This window comes from Barbus barbus (assembly GCF_936440315.1).
Source record: "Barbus barbus genome assembly, chromosome: 14".
In the NCBI taxonomy this organism is placed as follows: domain Eukaryota; kingdom Metazoa; phylum Chordata; class Actinopteri; order Cypriniformes; family Cyprinidae; genus Barbus; species Barbus barbus.
In genome coordinates, this window is record NC_136742.1 from 3,672,722 (window position 1) to 3,692,747 (window position 20,026).

Below are 20,026 nucleotides of genomic sequence, written 5' to 3' on the forward strand. Positions count from 1 at the left end.
CTTTTGGAAACCATTTGTTCATCTTAGCGCAAGTAACAATTTGTGCTCTTGCTAATGAATTTGTTGAATTTTCTGGCCTAGTACAAACAATTACTGTTGCACTGGGTCACTGCTGAAGATGGGAACATTCCAGATGAATTTAGCTACTAAAATATCTCTGATTGCTGCTGCTGATGTCACTATAACACAGTGCTCCCAATCTTTAACACAGCATCCTATTCTTGAGCTCAAACACTGCAGATTATAGAAAGAAAATGCACGTTGGACACACACAGACTGACTCTTTAATACAGTGTTGTCATGCTGGTTAATTACATTTATTTGTTAAACCTTGGTGTTACCCATGGCAGCACATATTCTAGACGGTCTAATACAGCTTTTTGCTGCTTTAATTATAATTTTAGAGTAAAAAAACTAATAGAAATTTACTCTTCACAGGCAATATTTACATAAATATACAAAACTGTTAATTGGGAAATATTACTCAAACTACAACACTGACCATAAAAGGTGAAACCGGTTACTGCTCTATATCTTTAAATAGCTGCCTGAAAGTGAAGATTAACACAAGGTTAGGCCTAAAAAACAAGTCCTTTTAATTACAAGCCTGAGCTGTCAAATTTAATTTCAGATATTTTCCTTGTCCATATTGTCATTGCTGTAAGGTACTTACACATACTGTAGAAAAATGAAAATTTTCAAATGAAAGCACGCATTTGTGCATATGTGTGAGTGATTAATATCATTTATTAGAATTTATAAATATTATACATTTATATTTTTGACTGCTTTAGCAGTTTTCTAATTCTCAAGACCAGATGCAGCCCTTTTCTGGTCTCTGTTTTGACTTGGACTAGAGACACTTCTGGTCTCAAGACTTAGTCTTGACCCTCTTCTAGTCTTGGTATTGATTAGGACTCAGTCTTCTGTTGTTCTCAGTCTTTACTCAGAATAGCCTCTCTTCTGGTCTCTTTCTTGACTCGGACTTCACCCTCTTTTGGTCTCGATCTTGACTAGAACTAGACTCTCTTCTGGTTTCTGGCTTGTCTCAGACTTGGCCCTCTCCTGGTCTCGGTCTTGACTCAGACGTCACCTTTTTCTGGGCTCTTTCATGGCTCGGTCTTGACCCTCTTTTGCTCTTGGTCTCGACAATGTTTTAAGAACTAGTCTTAAAAACTAGTTTGACCAACTAGCAGATAAACAAGGGGTGTTTAGTCTTATTTTTTTAGATTTAAATTGTCAATCTGACAAAATTGAAAAATTAGATTACTACGTTTTTAAGACTAGTCTTAGCAGTGTATGTAACCGGCACTGGTCTTGATCTTGACTTGGGCTTGACCCTCTTCTGGTCTCTGTCTTGACTCAAACTCGACCTTCTTCTTGTATTTTGTAGCTCATTCAGGCTAATGACTGCCCAGTTAGACAGGAAGATGTAGTTGACGTAACTCAACCAACCACCGTTTGCCTTTTGACTTTTAGGGATGGATTAATCTGACAATAATAAAACTGCAATAACAGACTGATGTGCAGCAACGACACAGTGTATACTTGTTAATATAATAAAAACTGATTTTACAGACATGTTCAGAAAGCAAAGCACACTATCGTTTATGGATATCTAATGTACTAGCTACTGAGCACCTCAGCACCCCTTGATGTTTTGGGCTGGACTAGAGTCGTCCAACACTTCCACCTTCTTAAGTTGAGAATTTTACTCTCATGGCTCTTATTGGACAGCTAGCAAGGCAGAGATATAGCATCAGTTTTGGCCGTGATTTGCCATCTGGCATCTAATCTTGTAAAGCTCAGGGATGCTTTCCATTCTGGTGTTCAAAGACAACGTCTTTGCCTGTAAACACACTACATGGCACTGAACACCCCTCATCCTACTGTATGATAAGTCATGGGCTTTAGAAGAAGAAATTGAGGAAAAGCTGATTTGGGAGGCACAGATGTCTGAAAATAGCAGTGTGGTCTCTTGTGGTAAGTGCGCTCAATGCGTCAGTGGTCAACACGCGCAAAATGCGCCAAGGCTCCCGGGGCCCAAGCGGTCTGCTTGTACTGCGGAGGCCCTGGTGTTCTGCTTCATTTGGCAGTCTTGGGCCATGCAACATGAGGCTTTGGAGGCTCCCAGCAGAACCTGAATAAAAAGCACTTATTAAAAGTACTCAAGCATTTTGTGATGTAGGCTCAATGTTTCTTACCGGTTCTTACATGCTCCTCCTGTAGGGAAGATTTGTGGCCTCTGGGATGTAAAAGAAATGAAAGTTGGTAGTCCTGTCTTTTATTTTTCGTTTAACTCTACAGGATGGATTGTGCCTGCTGTTAGCGTTATTTTCACGCACTGTTGGAGTTGTTTTAGCTCCTGGTTCATTAAAGGAAATATGCAAATGAAGTAACAGTGCAAACACGCCCAAGAAATTAGTGCTGAACGTAAATTGCACAACACAATTCCTCATCTTGCTGGTGGATTCTTAGTACTAGGTTGTGGAGGATGCAGCAGACTAACATGCCAGACATTTTGATGTTTCTGTGAGGCTTTCGGTTCAGCTTTACCTCAGAATATATTGAAGAAGGTCAGTGAGATCATGTGTGGACAAGTCAGATGTCAGTATATGGTTTGCAGTGCCTTTGTGTTTGCAGTAAAATGCTCTCTGCGGTGTCATGACAGATGGGATTGCCTTGGCTCTTCAGAGCTATCATCAGATAATGTGACATCTGAAACATGCTTTTACTGCTGCCTACTGCTGTTTACAACCAATTAAAGAAGAAACAGCACTTTCAGTTTGATTATTTCACCTTATTGTTCATTTAAATGTACTTTTATGCTTCAAGCATTGCTATAACTATTATATGACTAACCATTATATGACTGATTGCTATAACTAACCATATGTATTAAACAGGGTAACTCACCCTGGGTCATTCATCTAATATAGTACTTTGACTATCAGTGTGAGTAGGAAGAGGTTGAATTTTTAGTACATAAAATACTTCAGTGTATGAAGTCATTATAAACAATGCCAAATCACTGAACATGTTATACAGGATTTGACTGTTTCTTTGGATGACTTTGGGTTGGGTTTTACACAGAAAAAATCAGCAAAGATGTATAATTTTTTATACTTGTTAATTTACTTGCAGATTTGAAGTTGTCTTTTTTATACATGTGTGTATATATATATATATATATATATATATATATATATATATATATATATATATATATATAAATAAATGACAAGACGTTTAGTCAACATGTCATATCATAATCAGTCATTTTAATAAAATGTATTAATTAAAAAAAAATGTTTCAATATTTAAATATGTTTCATTGTCAGTAATCTTGTTAACAAAATGAACACTCAGAGAGTCCACGTCAGTGTTGTTTTTTGTTTTATGTGGTTATATAAACATTCAAAGTTTAGGGTTGGTAAGATTTTTATTTTTTTATTTGCTTATTTTTTCAGCAAGGACATATTAAATTGATCAAAAGTGACAGTAAGGATCATGTGACAAAATTACATTTTACAATATATTCAAATAGAAAACAGTACATTTTAATTATAATAATATTTCACAATATTTCTGTTTGTACTTTATTTTTGATCAAATAAATGCTGCCTTTGTAGAGACTTATTTCAAAAACATTAAATCAATCTTATAGACCCCAAACCTTTTAATGGTAATGTATGCCAAAGATATTTTATTTTACAGAAATGGTTTACCATTATAGCGTCTCAGTGAGTTCTGCATTATGCTGCTTCATTTATTGCATCAATCACTCCTGTAGAACTCTGTGAAGTTGAATCACACTTTCAATCGTGCATTTGTAGAGAGAATTGTGCTATTACTTTTCCAAGCAATTTGAATTTTTTTCGCCTGCCAGATTGGAACATGGGCAAAAAATACCCTTGATTTCCGACACTGAAGAACTGGGCCACATCCAGAGACCTGAACACCACTGAGCCAAGAAGTATCCAACTAGCAACCATTCAGAACAGCAGCTTAGTATCTGCACAGCAATGACAAGCACCACTGTTTCTAAAAAAAAAAAAAAAAAAACATTTAAAATTGCCCGTTGATTTTCCCTGTTATGGGAAGATATGTTTTCTCTTGTCTGCTCTGTGTGTTGGATTAACCAAATGTTCAATATGGCGCTCCAGAGCTCTGGCCAGACGCCAAACAGACCAAATCACAGTGAATCAGAGCCTGTCATTCTCTGAAATCTGGCAGAGCCACCGTAACATGGCCAACATTCCACATTCCAACTGCTTTGAATTTAACAAAGACATTTCTTCAGAAACAAATTTAGCATACCGAAGGCCATATAAAACAGAATATCATGTAATAATAACATAAAAATACAGAATATCATGTCGATGCAAAGGCTTTCAGGAGATTTCTAGTCTGCAAATCTGATGGGTTGAAAATATCCTTTGATTTCTCCAAACTCTGTTCACTTCAAACCAGGATATGTCCTTGTATGCTGACTTATGTCTAAATGACAGCCCTGCTGCAGATTTTGGCTTCATGAAGCTCAATGCTTGTTTTTGTCACAGAGGTGTTGAGTCACGTATGGAGTCTTTTTGTTTTTATTGCTGTAGAGGCTTTATTTTTGACATTTAGCAGATCTCTGTACGTCCCTCGCTAAAGGCAGGCTTAACATCTGACCACAGTTTGCCACATCTGGCATACAATACTGGTCAGTATTAGGGAAAGTTACTTTTAAAGGTAATGCATAACAATATTGCGTTATTCGCTAAAAAAAGTTTGCATTGCTTAGTTACTTTTTAAGGAGAATAATGCATTACATCACTTTTGCATTACTTTTGCTCATCTGGGCTGGGCCTAGGTTTTTAATATATAAAAAATGCAAGTAAGATGAGTGCATGTTCACATTTAGTCTAGAACTACAGCAAGCATCATGTTTACACAGCGCACACAATGCCTCTGCATTTACTCCTGATTTCTCTCAACAAGGGGACAGGAGAGCTGTCAGTAAATGCATGAGGAAAAATAACAAAGAAACTTATATATGATATATGTTTTAGTAAATTAAATATAATGTGTTACTTTATAAGTTACTTGAAAAAAGTAATCTGATTACATAACTTGCATTACTTGTAATGCATAAGCCCCATCACTGCTACTCAAAGTCTGGATTTATTTTGGATTTAGTTGATCAAAAATACAGTAAAAACAGTAATAGTGTGAAATATTATTACAATATAAAACAGCTGTTTTCTATTTGAATATATTTTAAAATGTAATTTATGGGGATGTCCCAATCAGGTTTTTTGTGGCCCAGATCCTATCCGAGTCATTGAATATTGAGTATCTGCCGATACAGAGTCCCGATCCGATACTTGTATGTTCCTAGTGCTTGATGCAAAATTCAGGTATATAAAAGTTATTAAAATCAGTCCAGTGTATACAGAGTTGTGCAGAGAGTAAAAGTAATGTGTGTGTGTGTGTGTGTACTTTTATAAGATGCACACTCTCTATGTATGTATTTGCACATACTGTATTAAGACGTTGGTCGAAAAGGGGACAACTGATGTAAACATCTTGTATTTTATATGTACAATATGCAAAATAATTGCAACATAAAGGTAAAAATGTGGAGATATGGTTAGAAAGCATGAAGCTCACGTTGTCAGAACACCAGTCTGTCAGTCAAATCCGAAGCAAGATGCAACCCATAGCAGCATGTTATGGCAAGGAGGTCTGACAGCAGATAAAAGGTAAACAGTAAATGAACGAGTAATCGTGAGGCACTAGAGCAGACCTCGCTGGTTCTCCTTTTGGTTTTAATGGCGGCTGAATATGCTCGTATGAGCGGTTCTTTTCCTTTTAATGTCAATTGGCAAATCGCCACCTACTGCACGTCACCGGCATGACAGCTGATATAAAATAAGGATTCGGGGTCAGGAGAGCCGATACCGATCAGTAAAAAAATGCATGATCGGCCCCGATCCCGATCCTTGAGATTGGCTCAGGGCAGCGCTAGTCAAGTCAAGTCACCTTTATTTATATAGCGCTTTTAACAATACAGATTGTGTCAAAGCACTTAACAGTATCAAATTGGAGGATAGAGTGTCAGTAATGTATAAAAATAACATTAAACGCTAAATTTTCAGTTAAGGCATTTCATTATTGAGTTCAGAGATGTCATTGTCTAGATCAGTTTAGTTTAAATAGTATCTGCTAAATCAAATTGACGATGATCACTAGAAATTAAGTGTCCCCAACTGAGCAAGCCAGAGGCGACAGCGGCAAGGAACCAAAACTCCTTCTGTGACAGAATGGAGAAAAAAACCTTGAGAGAAACCAGGCTCAGTCGGGGGGCCAGTTCTCCTCTGGCCAGGAGATAATTGTTTATTTATTGTTTACTCATTGATTTAATTAAAATTATAAATGTATTTATTTCTATGTAAATGTATTTTTTTTTTATATTGTTGCAATTTCTAACAATAATAGTATTATGTAGTTAGGTATTCTATTATATTTTTAGTTATTTGTTTTAGTTTTAGTTTTAGTTTTATTGCATTTAAGTTGAGGTCTTCACTGGGGATATGTCCCCGGGGCTCATCCAGATGTCCCGGCCTCCCCCGACGATCAGGGAGACATCATCTCCCGGCACCGATCCATCATCTGATCCGGACACGGACTGAGAAACAGAATAAGAAAGAAACAGACAAATATTAGCGTAGATGCCATCATTCTTACGATGTATCGAGTACATTGTGTGTTATGGGGAGTGTTTCCAGTTCCGGTTCATCTAATTAATGCAGCCTAACAATCCTTTAATGGATTTGAATAATAGAAGCATATTAGTGTGTTATGTGTAAGCCAGGTTAAAGAAATGTGTCTTTAATCTAGATATAAACAGACAGCTCTTTTAGTAGTTTAGATGGAATAGGGTCTAACATACATGTTGTTGGTTTAGATGATTTAACAAGTTTATTAAATTCTTCCTCTCCTATAGAAGAGAATGAGTGGAACTGTTCCTCAGGGGATCTATAGTGCACTATCTGATGTGATACTGTAGCTGACGGCTGCATGATTTTATCTCTGATAGTATCGATCTTGGAAGTAAAGTAGTTCATAAAATCATTACTGCTGTGCTTTTGGGAAATGCCAACACCTGTTAATGCTTTATTTTTCGTTAATTTAGCCAATATATTGAATAAATACTGGGGGTTATGTTTGTTTTCTACTATAAGAGACGAAAAGTAATCAGCTCTAGCAGTTTTTAATGATTTTCTGTAGGATAGGGTACTTTCCCACCAAGCTATACGAAATACCTCTAGTTTTGTTTTCCTCCAGCTCCATTTTCCGGGCTGCTCTCTTTAGGGTGCGAGTGTGCTCATTATACCACGGAGTCAGACTGTTTTCTTTGATCTTCCTTAAGCGTAAAGGAGCAACTGTATCTAAAGTGCTAGAAAAGAGAGAGTCCATGGTTTCTGTTACATCATCAAGTTGTTCTGCGCTGTTGGATATGCTGAGGAATTGAGATAAATCAGGAAGATTACTTACAAAGCAGTCTTTTGTGGTAGAAATGATGGTTCGACCATACTTGTAACAAGGAGTAGAATTTACAGTTTTAGCTAAATGGAGTTTACACAAGACTAGATAATGATCTGAGATATCATCGCTTTGCTGCAGAATTTCAACACCACTAACATCAATTCCATTTGACAGTATTAAATCTAGAGTATGATTTCGACAATGAGTAGGTCCTGAAACGTGTTGTCTAACCCCAATAGTGTTCAGAATGTCTACGAATGCTGATCCTAATGCATCTTTTTCATTATCGACATGGATATTAAAATCGCCAACAATTAAGACTTTATCTGCAGCCAGTACTAACTCAGATAGAAAATCAGCAAATTCTTTAATAAAGTCTGTATGGTGCCTGGTGGCCTGTGTACAGTAGCCAGTACAAACATCACAGGGGATTTATCACTAACACGTGTTTCTCTAGATAATGTTATACGCAGCACCATAACTTCAAACGAGTTCTATTTAAAGCCTGCCCTCCGAGAAATACTGAGAATATTGCTATAAATTGAAGCAACACCTCCCCCTTTACCTTTTGGACGTGGCTTATTTTTATAGCAGTAATATTGGGGGGTGGACTCATTTAAAGTAATGTATTCATCTGGTTTTAGCCATGTTTCTGTCAAACAGAGCAAATCTAGGTTATGATCATTGATCAAATCATTTACAAAAAGTGCTTTTTTAGAAAGGGACCTGATATTCAGTAAGCCAAGTTTTATAATTTGTTTCTCTGTATTGTAAGCATTTTTTGTTTGTTGAACATCAATTAGATTGTTACTCTTAATTTGGTTTGGATGTTTTCTGCATTTTCTAGTTCAGGGAACAGACACAGTCTCTATAGTGTGATATCTAGGTGAAAGAGTCTCTATGCGCTAGTAATTTATTCATGTGATGGCAAAGCTGAAACAGGGTGTTGGATAATAAATAATACATGTAGTTTATTATCATCACAAAAAGAACAAAACTATATTGCTTAATCCCTTACAACATGCAGATGAGATGACATAACTTTTTCTATTGTCATTCTGCGTAGCTGTTGCAGTCACTTTCCTTATCTGTGTAAAATACTTTTTTTTTGCAAATACCACGTTAATTCATTACTAAAAATTGCATTTGCTTTCATGTAGTAACAAAATCAGTAACATTGTCATTGGAAACAGAGCAGATGGGAAATGAAAGTGCAGGCTGTCTTTAATGCTGACCCTTTCTGCTTATCTAATATGATTCACCTTTGAATCTTATTATGTTAAATTCCCTTTTCACGTAATGTTTCCATAATTCTGTCAGGCCCTGGATTTATAGAAGCTTTCAGTGCTTTTTGATATGGAATGTGTAAGTCTGGAGAGTCTCTTAAATATAGATGAGCGTTTTATTCCTCAGTTTGCGTTTGAAAGTTGCCCGCAGAGAGTGGGGCTGCCGGTGTGTCTGCTCGTGCGATAGGAAACTGGGAAATTGGAAAATTGCAAATAAGATGTAAAATTTACAGAGGTTGGTTTTGGAAGATGCCTGCTGTTAAATTGTATCTTTTTCTCAGGTGTCTCTCCTTCTACTCTCATCTCTGCCTCGATAACTCACCTTTGAAAATTCTTTAAACACTAATGTATATTTTCGGACATTACAAACTTGTTTTAGCTCTTGTTCATTAGACCCAGGATTGTAAGTGTATATGGCGTATTGAATATCTTAGATGTTTCTTAAATAAATAATAATTAAAAAAAAAATTCTAATTCCTGTCATTTCCATAGGAGTCCACGCAGTTGTGAATTTAGTGTGAAGGTGAAAGATTTCCCCACACAGATTTCACAACGAGTTTGGTTTGGTTTTGATCTTCAATAAGCATTCACTGGTAGTGATGATGGGAATAACGGCGTTATAATAAATTGCAAAAGATAAATTGCAGGTATCTTATGATATTTTAGAGAGTCTCTATCAAGTTATCAAAATGCTGTTAAAGCCGCTAGATCTTCATATTTTTCACCAATTATATTGCACAATTCAAATAACCCGAAGGTATTGTTCTCAATCATAGATAAAGTATTGAGTCCATCTATACATTTTTTCCCTACTACATCTAAGGGTTTGTGTGAGAGTTTTTAGAATTTTTTATTGATAAGGTTAATCGTATTCGGTCGGATATTGTGCATGTAGGGAATGCTATAGTAAAAACATAAATCTGTCTCCGGTAACTTCCGGCTTTGCTACTGTTCAGACGCTCTTGCTTATTGCTCTGCACTTTCTCTCCCTATTTATGTACTTTTCTCAGATCTCTCTAAGATTTTAACTTCAGCAGATCAGCACAGTGCTCAAACAACACATTTTGCCTTCCGCTGTGAGCAGTTTACATTCCAGAGACGGAAAAACACAGTTGTCTACATTCAAACAGATGAGAGAAAATGCCTCTCGTGGAATCTACTTGCTGCATGAACTGCCACAGACTTCTACAAAGGATTGTGGTTCTTGAAACAAAGTTACTTGCTGGACCTCCAAAACAGGCGGAACACACAGCAGATGGTCATCACGGACCCCCTCAGCATACAGCCAGTGAGTCCTGTGAATCTAGTGAATCTCAACAGTTTATACAAAGTGTAGAGGAACAAGCCAAAACTGATCGACAGACTAATCGATGGCACAAACAGGGAGTGAGACCCAAAGGCACTCGAGACATCAGATTATCACAAGTATCTCTTATTGCTGCCATAGCATCCTCTACCCCAGATACGGCTATGACAAGACTTGTAAACACTGGTATTCTACCACCCCCTATACATCTTGAGAACAGCTATGCTGATGATACCCAGATTTACCTAGCCTTATCTCCAAATGACTACAGCCCCATTGACTCCCTCTGCCAATGCATTGATGAAATTAACAGTTGGATGTGCCAGAACCTTCTTCAGTTAAACAAGGAGAAAACTGAAATTATTGCATTTGGAAACAAAGATGAAGTTCTCAAGGTGAATGCATACCTTGACTCTAGGGGTCAAACAACTAAAAATCAAGTCAGAAATCTTGGGGTGATTCTGGAGACAGACCTTAGTTTCAGTAGTCATGTCAAAGCAGTAACTAAATCAGCATACTATCATCTCAAAAATATTGCAGGAATTAGATGTTTTGTTTCCAATCAAGACTTGGAGAAACTTGTTCATGCCTTTATCACCAGCAGGGTGGATTACTGTAATGGTCTCCTCACCGGCCTTCCCAAGAAGACCATTAGACAGCTGCAGCTCATCCAGAACGCTGCTGCCAGGATTCTGACTAGAACCAGAAAATCTGAGCATATCACACCAGTCCTCAGGTCCTTACACTGGCTTCCAGTTACATTTAGGATTGATTTTAAAGTGCTTTTACTCGTTTATAAGTCACTCAATGGCCCAGGACCTAAATATATTGCTGATATGCTCACTGAATATAAACCGAACAGACCACTCAGATCATTAGGATCGAGTCAGTTAGAAATACCAAGGGTTCACACAAAACAAGGGGAGTCTGCTTTTAGCTATTATGCGGCCCGCAGTTGGAACCAGCTTCCAGAAGAGATCAGATGTGCTAAAACATTAGCCACATTTAAATCAAGACTCAAAACTCATCTGTTTAACTGTCCATTTGAATGAGCACTGTGCTACGTCCAAACTGACTGCACTGTATTTTATGTATAATCATTTTCTCTTAACTGGTTTAAATTAATTTTAAATCAATTTCTATATCATTTTAAAATTCTTTGTTTTTATTATTTTTAATTCCTTGTTTTTATTGCTGTGATTATTATTTTTAATGTCTATTTCACTTTCTTTTATGTAAAGCACTTTGAATTACCACTGTGTATGAAATGTGCTATATAAATAAACTTGCCTTGCCTTACTGCTTGAGTAAATTTGAATTGATTACATTAGCTCAGTTGGAAAATATAATATTGCATTTAACGCCGACTACCTCTCTTCATGACATTCTTCCATCCCGATTGTTTAAGGAGGTGGTAGACACTATTGGTCCCAATATATTATCGATCGTAAACAGTATCTTATTTCAACGGTATTGTACCGTTAGAGTTTAAGCATGCTTCGGACCAAACATAGCACAGAATCAGCATTATTAAAGGTTACAAACAATATTTTGCTAAGTATTGACTCTGGGAAAAGTGTTGCCTTAATGATGTTGGATTTGACTGCAGCTTTTGATACTTTAGATCATGCGATTTTAATAGAACGCCTTAGAGATTATGTCGGGATTAAGGGTGTAGCCCTTAAGTGGTTTTCTTCTTATCTGCATGACAGGGCTTGCTCAGTTAAAATTGGAAATCATGTTTCGTCATCTTTGACTATCACTTGGGGGGGATCAAGTCTTGGTCCGACTTTATTGTCATTATATACGTTACCCTCGGGGACAATTTTTAGGCAATATAATATTAATTATCATTTGTATGCTGGTGATCTACAACTGTATTTTCTGTTGGAGTGTGATGGCTGTATATCTTTTGCTATTTTTTATAAGTGTCTGACTGAGGTAAAGGGGATGGCTAGCAAATAATTTTTTACTACTAAATGAGAATAAGTCTGAGTTTATTATGTTTGGGAACAAAATGCCTGGAAATGACCTGATTGAAAGTTATGGACTACTGTCCAATAATAATTATGTGAAGAATCTTGGAGTATTTTTTGATTCTGAAATCCGCTTTTTATCCTTTCAAATAAGGACTTGGAGACTGTTTTGCATGCTTTTATTTCCACATGCTTGCATGCTTTTATTTCAAATACCAAAAAACGAGATCACATATCACTGTATTGATATCCCTTCATTGGTTGCCGGTAAAATACAGAATACAAAACAAGGTGTTAATGTTTGTCTATAATGCATTGCACAATCAGGCTCCTGAATATATAAAGGACATGTTAACCCCTTACCAGTCCCAACGTCATCTACGTTCCTCTCAAAATATGCTCCTAACCGTCCCGCAGTCTCAGTTGAGGCGTAGTTGAGACCGTGCTTTTTCTGTTGCGGCTCCTGCTCTCTGGAATGTATTACCGTTATCCATAAAATCATCGTCAAGCATGGACATTTTTAAAAAGCTTTTGGTGTTTAATTGGGTTGGAGAATTGTGAAGGATTGGCTTTTTGTCATGCCTTTATTGTTATTTTATGTTTGTATGAATTTTAGCATTCTTATTAATTATGGACAGCACTTTGTTCCATTCTAATGGTTTTGAAAGTGCTCTATAAATAAAATTTGAGTTGAGTATAAATAAACGTTCCAATGCCATTACCGTTACTGACAATATAATGCGGCGTTACTATAATTTATTATGATATAATTAGAATTGTATTTTTCAGTTCATCTGAATGGATGCGCAGTGTAGCTGTATTTGACGTACCGTAAACACTAGTGTGAAGGCGCATGGCTTGCTGTCGCTTTGTCTCACACGTGCAAAGAAAGATACAGAGCCTGTTTCGTCCCTGTTTTGATTTCAGCAAATCAATTTGAGCAAACGCAGACAACGTGATTAATATTCATGAACCCAGCAGCTCATTAATCCTTAGTGCGTTTTATATTGTTATTAGTCATAGAATTCGTAGTAGTTTTGTTATCTTATCAATTCCCACCAGCTCAGACATACTTGTCGCTTTTAATGTTGGTACACCATAGTGTCATAAAACATGCATGCACATAAACACACATCAATAGCAGGACTTCACTTATTTATAGGTGGAAATACAGACTGTGGTGCATCAAACGAGACACTCGTTCCAATACAGAAGTGACCCGAGAGGAGCTTCCTAAAGAGAAATGAGTGTTGTCATGGTGTAATACAAGAGTCTTCGGTCTACACAAGGATGAATGGTTCCAGGAACAGGCCCCTTCGGAGCGGGAAGCAGAGCTTCAGGGCCGATTTGTCCGCTGAGAGCTGCAGTGGATTGTGTTTAACTCGTCTGATGTGTGGCTCCACTGGAGATGTGTTCTATAGATCGCGTCAAATCCATTTTGTTAAGCAAGTCACAGCCTTTTCTGAGGCGTTAAGTGAGAAGGTGCAGCTTTGATTCGGTTGTAGTGACGTGCATCGGCGGTCCCATTGGAGCACTGCCATACATCCAAGGCCGGCGAGCGTGATGTGGAGATGTTACTATGGAGACGCTGCTGCGGTCGTGATGGAGAGAGAGTGAGGTGGATTATTTCCAGAGCTCCTCGCAGCCGCTCTGATGCACATATACACACCGCGTCTGTTCCTTCAACACGTTCCTTCATCACGCCTAACGGGAACAAATCAAGATTAATCACATTTTACCTGATCTTTTCAATTTGTGCAGTGTAGACATATTCTAGTGTTTAAACAGAGACCCGCACACTAGAGACAGCTTGACATTTGAGTTTGATGAAGAGAAATAGGGGGAAATCAGTTATGAGTGTCTGGGAAAAGTCGGGTCAGTTTAAATCAAGTGGGAATACAGCAAATTGTATTCCAAATTATGAAATTGTCATTGGTCAACAGATGTCCATTCCGGAGTCTGTTGAAGCAGAAGTTCTCATCTAATTGGACATCATCTTTTCCACAGGCGTTTCATGTATGTGCATCCTGATTGAAATCGGTGAATTTGCAGCAGAAACTCCAGATGAAGTTACTCCACCCCAAAATGAAAATTTTGTCATTAATCACTTACCCCCATGTCGTTCCAAACCCGTAAAAGCTTCGATCGTCTTCAGAACACAAGATATTTATGACAAAATTTTCATTTTGGGGTGGAGTAACCCTTTAAGGCGTTCCCCTATATGCTGAGTGTCGATTAAAATAATGCCGTAACAATTATAAAATTAAATATGAGGTTTGTCACACTTTATAGTAGCTGTCTTTACTTCTTATTTAGATTAAAAAAGGAAAAGCCATGCATTAAGAGCCTTATATATAATGTAGCCTTTCAATATTTCAGTATAATTGAGAGCTATCAATTTGAACATTTATTAGACTTTAAAAAATAACTTCTAATTTAAGTGAACTTAAAACAACTACCTGTGCCCTTCCGCAAGTAGGAAATATATAGAAATTGAATTCAGTTGTCAAACACTAAATTCTAAATTAAATATAGAAGAATCCTTAAAGCTACAAAAGTTACTGATTTCCTCTTTTTTTCTTGTGTTCTTTGATTAACAGACGTCACAGCAGCTGGGCTATTAGGTTATTTGGCTGCTATTACTTTAAGAGCTGCCGCTTCTGAACGTGACACAGATCTGACACGCATGCTTGTAGTTTCATTTGTGCTTTAATATGAAATGATACAGGCTACAGTGCGCACCGCTGAATTTGTGCATGCAATTGAAGAGCACGTGTTACAAGCACAATATAGCGTCAGATTAAACTGGAAAAATTAACCGTCTGCGTTAATGCACTAATTTTGACAGCACTGGTTATGTAGTAATGCTTATTATTCAAAACAATACAATAAATCATCAAACATCTTAGCTTTGGGGATTGAAGACAAGTTGTAGGTTATCATAATTTAAAAAAAAAAAAAATTTTTTTTTTTTTACCATCTTCTTTGAGAATTTAAAACCTTAAAATCTTAAAACGGAAGATATTAATATTTTTACAGTTGTTTTGATTATGAAAAACGTTAGTTACTAAAGAAAATAGCACTTAAGAATTGTATTCTCGACAATGTTTTGGGCAGGGCTGTCCAAACTCGGTCCTGGAGAGTTTAGCTCACTAGAAACTTCAATGCAGGTGTGTTGAGGCAAGTTGGAGCTAAACTCCAAACCGGCTCTCCAGGACCGAGTTTGGACAGCCCTAGTTTTGGGAATCTGGCTAAAATTTCACAGTGGGTGACAGTAATAGGATCTAAAAGACCAATGACTTGTCATTTGTTACTTGTCTCTGTCGTGGCTGAGTAAGATCTCATGCCTGTTTAGAACATGAAGAAGGCTGCAAAAAACATCTCATTCTGAAATGTATCATCTCAACCACATTTACACATCAGAACTTGCTCAGTATGAAGCGACATGATGAATAACACTGTAAACTACACACAGAGTTTGCCAGTTATATTGAAGACCATTCAAACAAAAAGAGTGTCAAAGTATCATTAAATCTTTGTTTCTATTATTATGTCTATTTCGTTAGAGCAAAATGGTACAATTAAACACCTTTAAAGAAAAATAGTCAAATAGACAAGTAATTATTCAAACACAAAGTCTGAAAGACTGACATGCTGATGTAAAATCACAAGCAATTTGCATAAAAAAGTTACAGTACATCTTGTTATCTTCCAGCATGTCAAATGACAACTGGAAAAGACAAACTAGAGTAATTGTTTTATTGATTTATTTGAGGTGTGGATCTAGTCATGTTGAAAATGAGATGTGTGTGTGTGAACTGCGGCTGTGTGGTTTATTTTGCAGGGTCAGCCTGTGGGTCAGTGTGACTTCAACAGACGTCTGCTGTGTATCGAGAAGGAGATCATCTCCCCACGATTCGAGAAAATGAGGCTGGGCCAGATTGATAAATCCAAGGAGCCCTTTAGCGTCAGGAACAAGCCTTTCTTCGATATCCACGCTGCGCGCAAGGTATTTTATCTGTAAATGTCTGTGGCCGTGTGTTATGAAAGGACATGTAAAGGCCAGGTAAATCTGAAACTTTGAAGTTTGCAGCTCAGGAAACACAAAAGAAACAAATGAATCAAGCTTCTGTAAAGCATGAAATGATGTTTGTGTGCAGCTGCGGAACGAGGGCTAGTCACTCTATATCCAAGATAATTACATCAAGCATTAGTCTGAGTGCTGTTTTCGCCATAGACAGACAGTTCACAGGTTCCAGACAATTGACAAATATGTTCTAGATATTGACTATTTTTCTATATTGTGCCCAGTTCAGTTCATTAAAATAGACATCCTTGTATTTGGACCGATCTTGGTCTTGGTCTGGTTCTGTATGTAGGCCTTAAGGAGTCTAGTTTTGTTGACGGTCTTTGGGGATCAGTTATTGATCAGCGTCTGGTCTTCAGCTCTAATTGGCGTAGCTGTGGCTTCAAAAACTATTGAACATTTCTAGCCTCATTTCCCAGGAGAAAAGATTCAGCTCATTTAACACACACACGTCTGTCCCCAATACTAGGGCACTTGCTAATGGGCGATGAATTGTTATTGATATTTGTCGAAAAAATAAATCTGCAACATCAATATTAAAGGTTTGAGTAACTTTTTATATTTACATCTAGACCAGAGATGGGCAACTTCGGTCCTGGAGGGCCACTGTCCTACAGAGTTTAGCTCCAACCCTAATTTTGAAGACCTTGATTAGCTGGTTTAGGTGTGTTTGATTAGGGTTGGAGCTAAACTCTGTAGGACAGTGGCCCTCCAGGACCGAAGTTACCCATCCCTGATCTAGACGCTCAGGTGTGTGCGGGTAAAACGTTTGCTTGTTCTGCATGTTTCTTTGTGAATGAGCGACACAGTTTTGTTGACTACACACACATTCAAACACACATGGCGCTCGTGGTGTGTTCAGCGTCTGCTGTCTAACTATATAAGGACATGAACACATGAAACTTCATCTCCAGAGCTGCTCTGAGAGTCATTTCATCAGCATTTCACCATTTCATTAGATAGAGAAAAACTCAGGATATCATTTACAAACAGAAACACAAAGGTCTTCACTGCAAACCACCAAAATAAAAGTTTGGTTTATATTTGAAGACATTATGTCTTACCAATACATTATACAATATATAACTATTGTACAGTAAAATATACTTCTCAAAGTAACAATATTAATTTTATTTCAATGAATATAGTATAACCAAAGTATTTTTCATCCATATTTTAATTCAGACAGTATACAAGTTTTGTTTTGCATCACTTTATTTGACAATTTTTTTAAAATGGATTATGTTTATATCTTTTCATTTAATTACATTTTAAAATGTTAATTACAGTGTAATTTTATGAACTCATTTCAATAGACTAGATTATAAATTTGTATTAAAGGAGTCATTGAATGCAAAATTCACTTTTACATGTTGTTTGAACTGAAATGTGTGTGCTAGGGATGTGCATCTCCATAACTGAGGCCGATGCGATACGCATCTCGATGCATAGCCAACGATACGATACATTGAAGATGGATATGAAGATACGATTCACTCCTCTTACCAAATTGGCCAGGCTTATTTCAGTTAGTCTGACTCACTGTCAAATGATTTGGTTCCATAAAGCAAATTTAGCAAAGATCAACCTCATTCACTGTGGCTACTTATGCTGGAAAGCTAACCTGGTTCAGGTCAGGCTAAGCTGAGCTCCTCACTGACCAATAGGAATGCAATGATATTACCACTGACTCTCTCACATACTATCATAGCCATGCAGCCTTTCTGTCTGATTTTATAACAGCTGTACCTTTTATAGTTAGAACAGATAGCATTATAGCATTAAAATCTAACATCACTCTTTAAAGCATTAACAATCACTAAACTAAAAGTTAAAATCAATAAACTAAAACTACATTTTAACTGCTATAAGAAACACATTAACTCATCTGAGCTTAGTAATTAGGACTGTATTAGCTTGCATTTTATTTACCCATTACAATAGTTCCTTTACAGTTACTGCTATCATAAAATGCATATTTGACTCAGAATTATTGCGCTCCTATTTTAGCGAGCATGCATGCAGCAGCGCTCGTCCACTCGCGCAAGCCCACTCCTGACAGCAAAATGGATATATTTGCATGACTTTCTAACATTTACAGATGAAAAATATACTCGGGACATGTCAGTTATGCAGACATGTCAGGGGTGGTGGTGGCGGTGGCGCAGTGGATAAGACACATGCCTTTGGTGTGAGAGACCCGGGTTCGAATCCACTGTGAGACACCAATGTGTCCCTGAGCAAGACACTTAACCCCCTAGTTGCTCCAGAGGCGTGCGACCTCTGACATATATAGCAATTGTAAGTCGCTTTGGATAAAAGCGTCAGCTAAATGTATAAATGTAAATGTAAATGTAAATGTTATGCACTGAGGAAAACAAAACGTCTCAAATGCATGAAACAGCACAAGCATATTCGCTGTTTGCCATGCTGGATCGATTTGATCCATGATCGACGTTAAGGGCTGCTTAAGAATAAGCGCGCACAAATTAGTTAGATTGTGTGAATTTACATTGCCGTTTATAACCGCTTTAGCCCCAATTGATTTGTTAGGTTATTTCAAGTCAGATTTTGGATTTTAATCCCCGCTTTTCCTCAGGTCTCCGTGCTGTTGTTGTGATTCATCATATTCGCGTGCAGTGGTGATGAGAGAATGCGCTTGAGAAACAGTTTCGTGAGGAGAAATCAATCTACATATAAAATATTGGTCACAGATTATTGGTCACTTTCTAAACAATAAAAGTGTAGTGCATCCACTAGTAATTATTTATAAATAAATCGGTTCTTACCGATGCAAATATGTTAGAAACAATGCATCGCGATACAAATGCCAACTTGTATCCGATGCACACTTTTTAAACCGATGCATCGCATAGTTCACTTTTTTTGCAGATGCACCGAGCGAATCGGGTAATCTTCCCATCCCTAGTGTGTACACAACCACCTTATAATGATAAAAATCCACCCAGTGCTTTTTTTTAAATCCCCAATAATAATGATCAGTTTCTCAGATCATGCTGTTCTGAGATTCTTGGCAGATTGACATAGTTCTGCACAGGCCCCTCCCACAATTGTTGATTGACAGTGGCGCTTTATCACAGACCTGCCCTGAGTGAGCTGTCATCAGTCCTGAGTGAGCTGTCATTGTTTAGACACTTGAGCAGGCGTAGACAAGAATGTCTCCTAAGCGATTGAGGTGTTTTGTTGTTGGATGTAATAATGAACATAGCAATCGTCATTTACTCCTGACATCTGAGCCACTGAAGACAGTGGATTACCTTTGTTTTTGAAGGGAATGCACCGCCGATCTACCTAAATGCGTCTATGTTCGTGCGAATCATTCGTTATCCAGCTTCACTTGTTTTTATGAATCTTTGCGAATCGCCTTTCTTAATAATGTCCTAGTTAGCAAGTTTCACGATGAATGCGGCTAAAGTTAAGAGTCTTTCATGAGAACAGAAGAGAGAGGCGGGGTGAGAAGAGCTCATTAGCATTTAAAGGGACATGCACCGAAATGGCTCGATGTGAAAAGAGCAAGCGTGCCGCACGAGTCCTGAAAGTGTAGCCAAAGAGTCTCGATCTCCCCCAAGTGACTGGTGGAAGATAGGTCATAAACCCCACGCTCTCCATGTAATCTAATGGGACATGAGACAAACTAAATAATCAAATTACACTTCAAATAAATTTTTGCCAGCTCACGTTCCTCCCGAGGCGGCGGTGCTCATGATCCTCCCGAGGGAGTAGTTCCCACTCACAGTTCTCCCGAAGCGACAGGGTCCGCTCATGATCCTCCCGAGGCAGCGGTGCCTGCTCACAATGTTCTCGATGCGACGGTCTT

The 20,026-nt window shown here is 37.6% G+C and overlaps 1 protein-coding gene across 1 annotated transcript in view; it reads left to right on the forward strand.

The window, feature by feature from the left end:
* LOC306879888 (mRNA-capping enzyme-like) overlaps nt 1-20,026 on the forward strand; it is a 143,071-nt gene that overhangs the window by 62,187 nt on the left and 60,858 nt on the right. Inside the window, exon 11 of the mRNA XM_079433117.1 lies at nt 15,946-16,110. Coding sequence (XP_079289243.1) covers nt 15,946-16,110 — 165 coding nt within the window. The remainder of the gene's footprint in view (nt 1-15,945; nt 16,111-20,026) is intronic.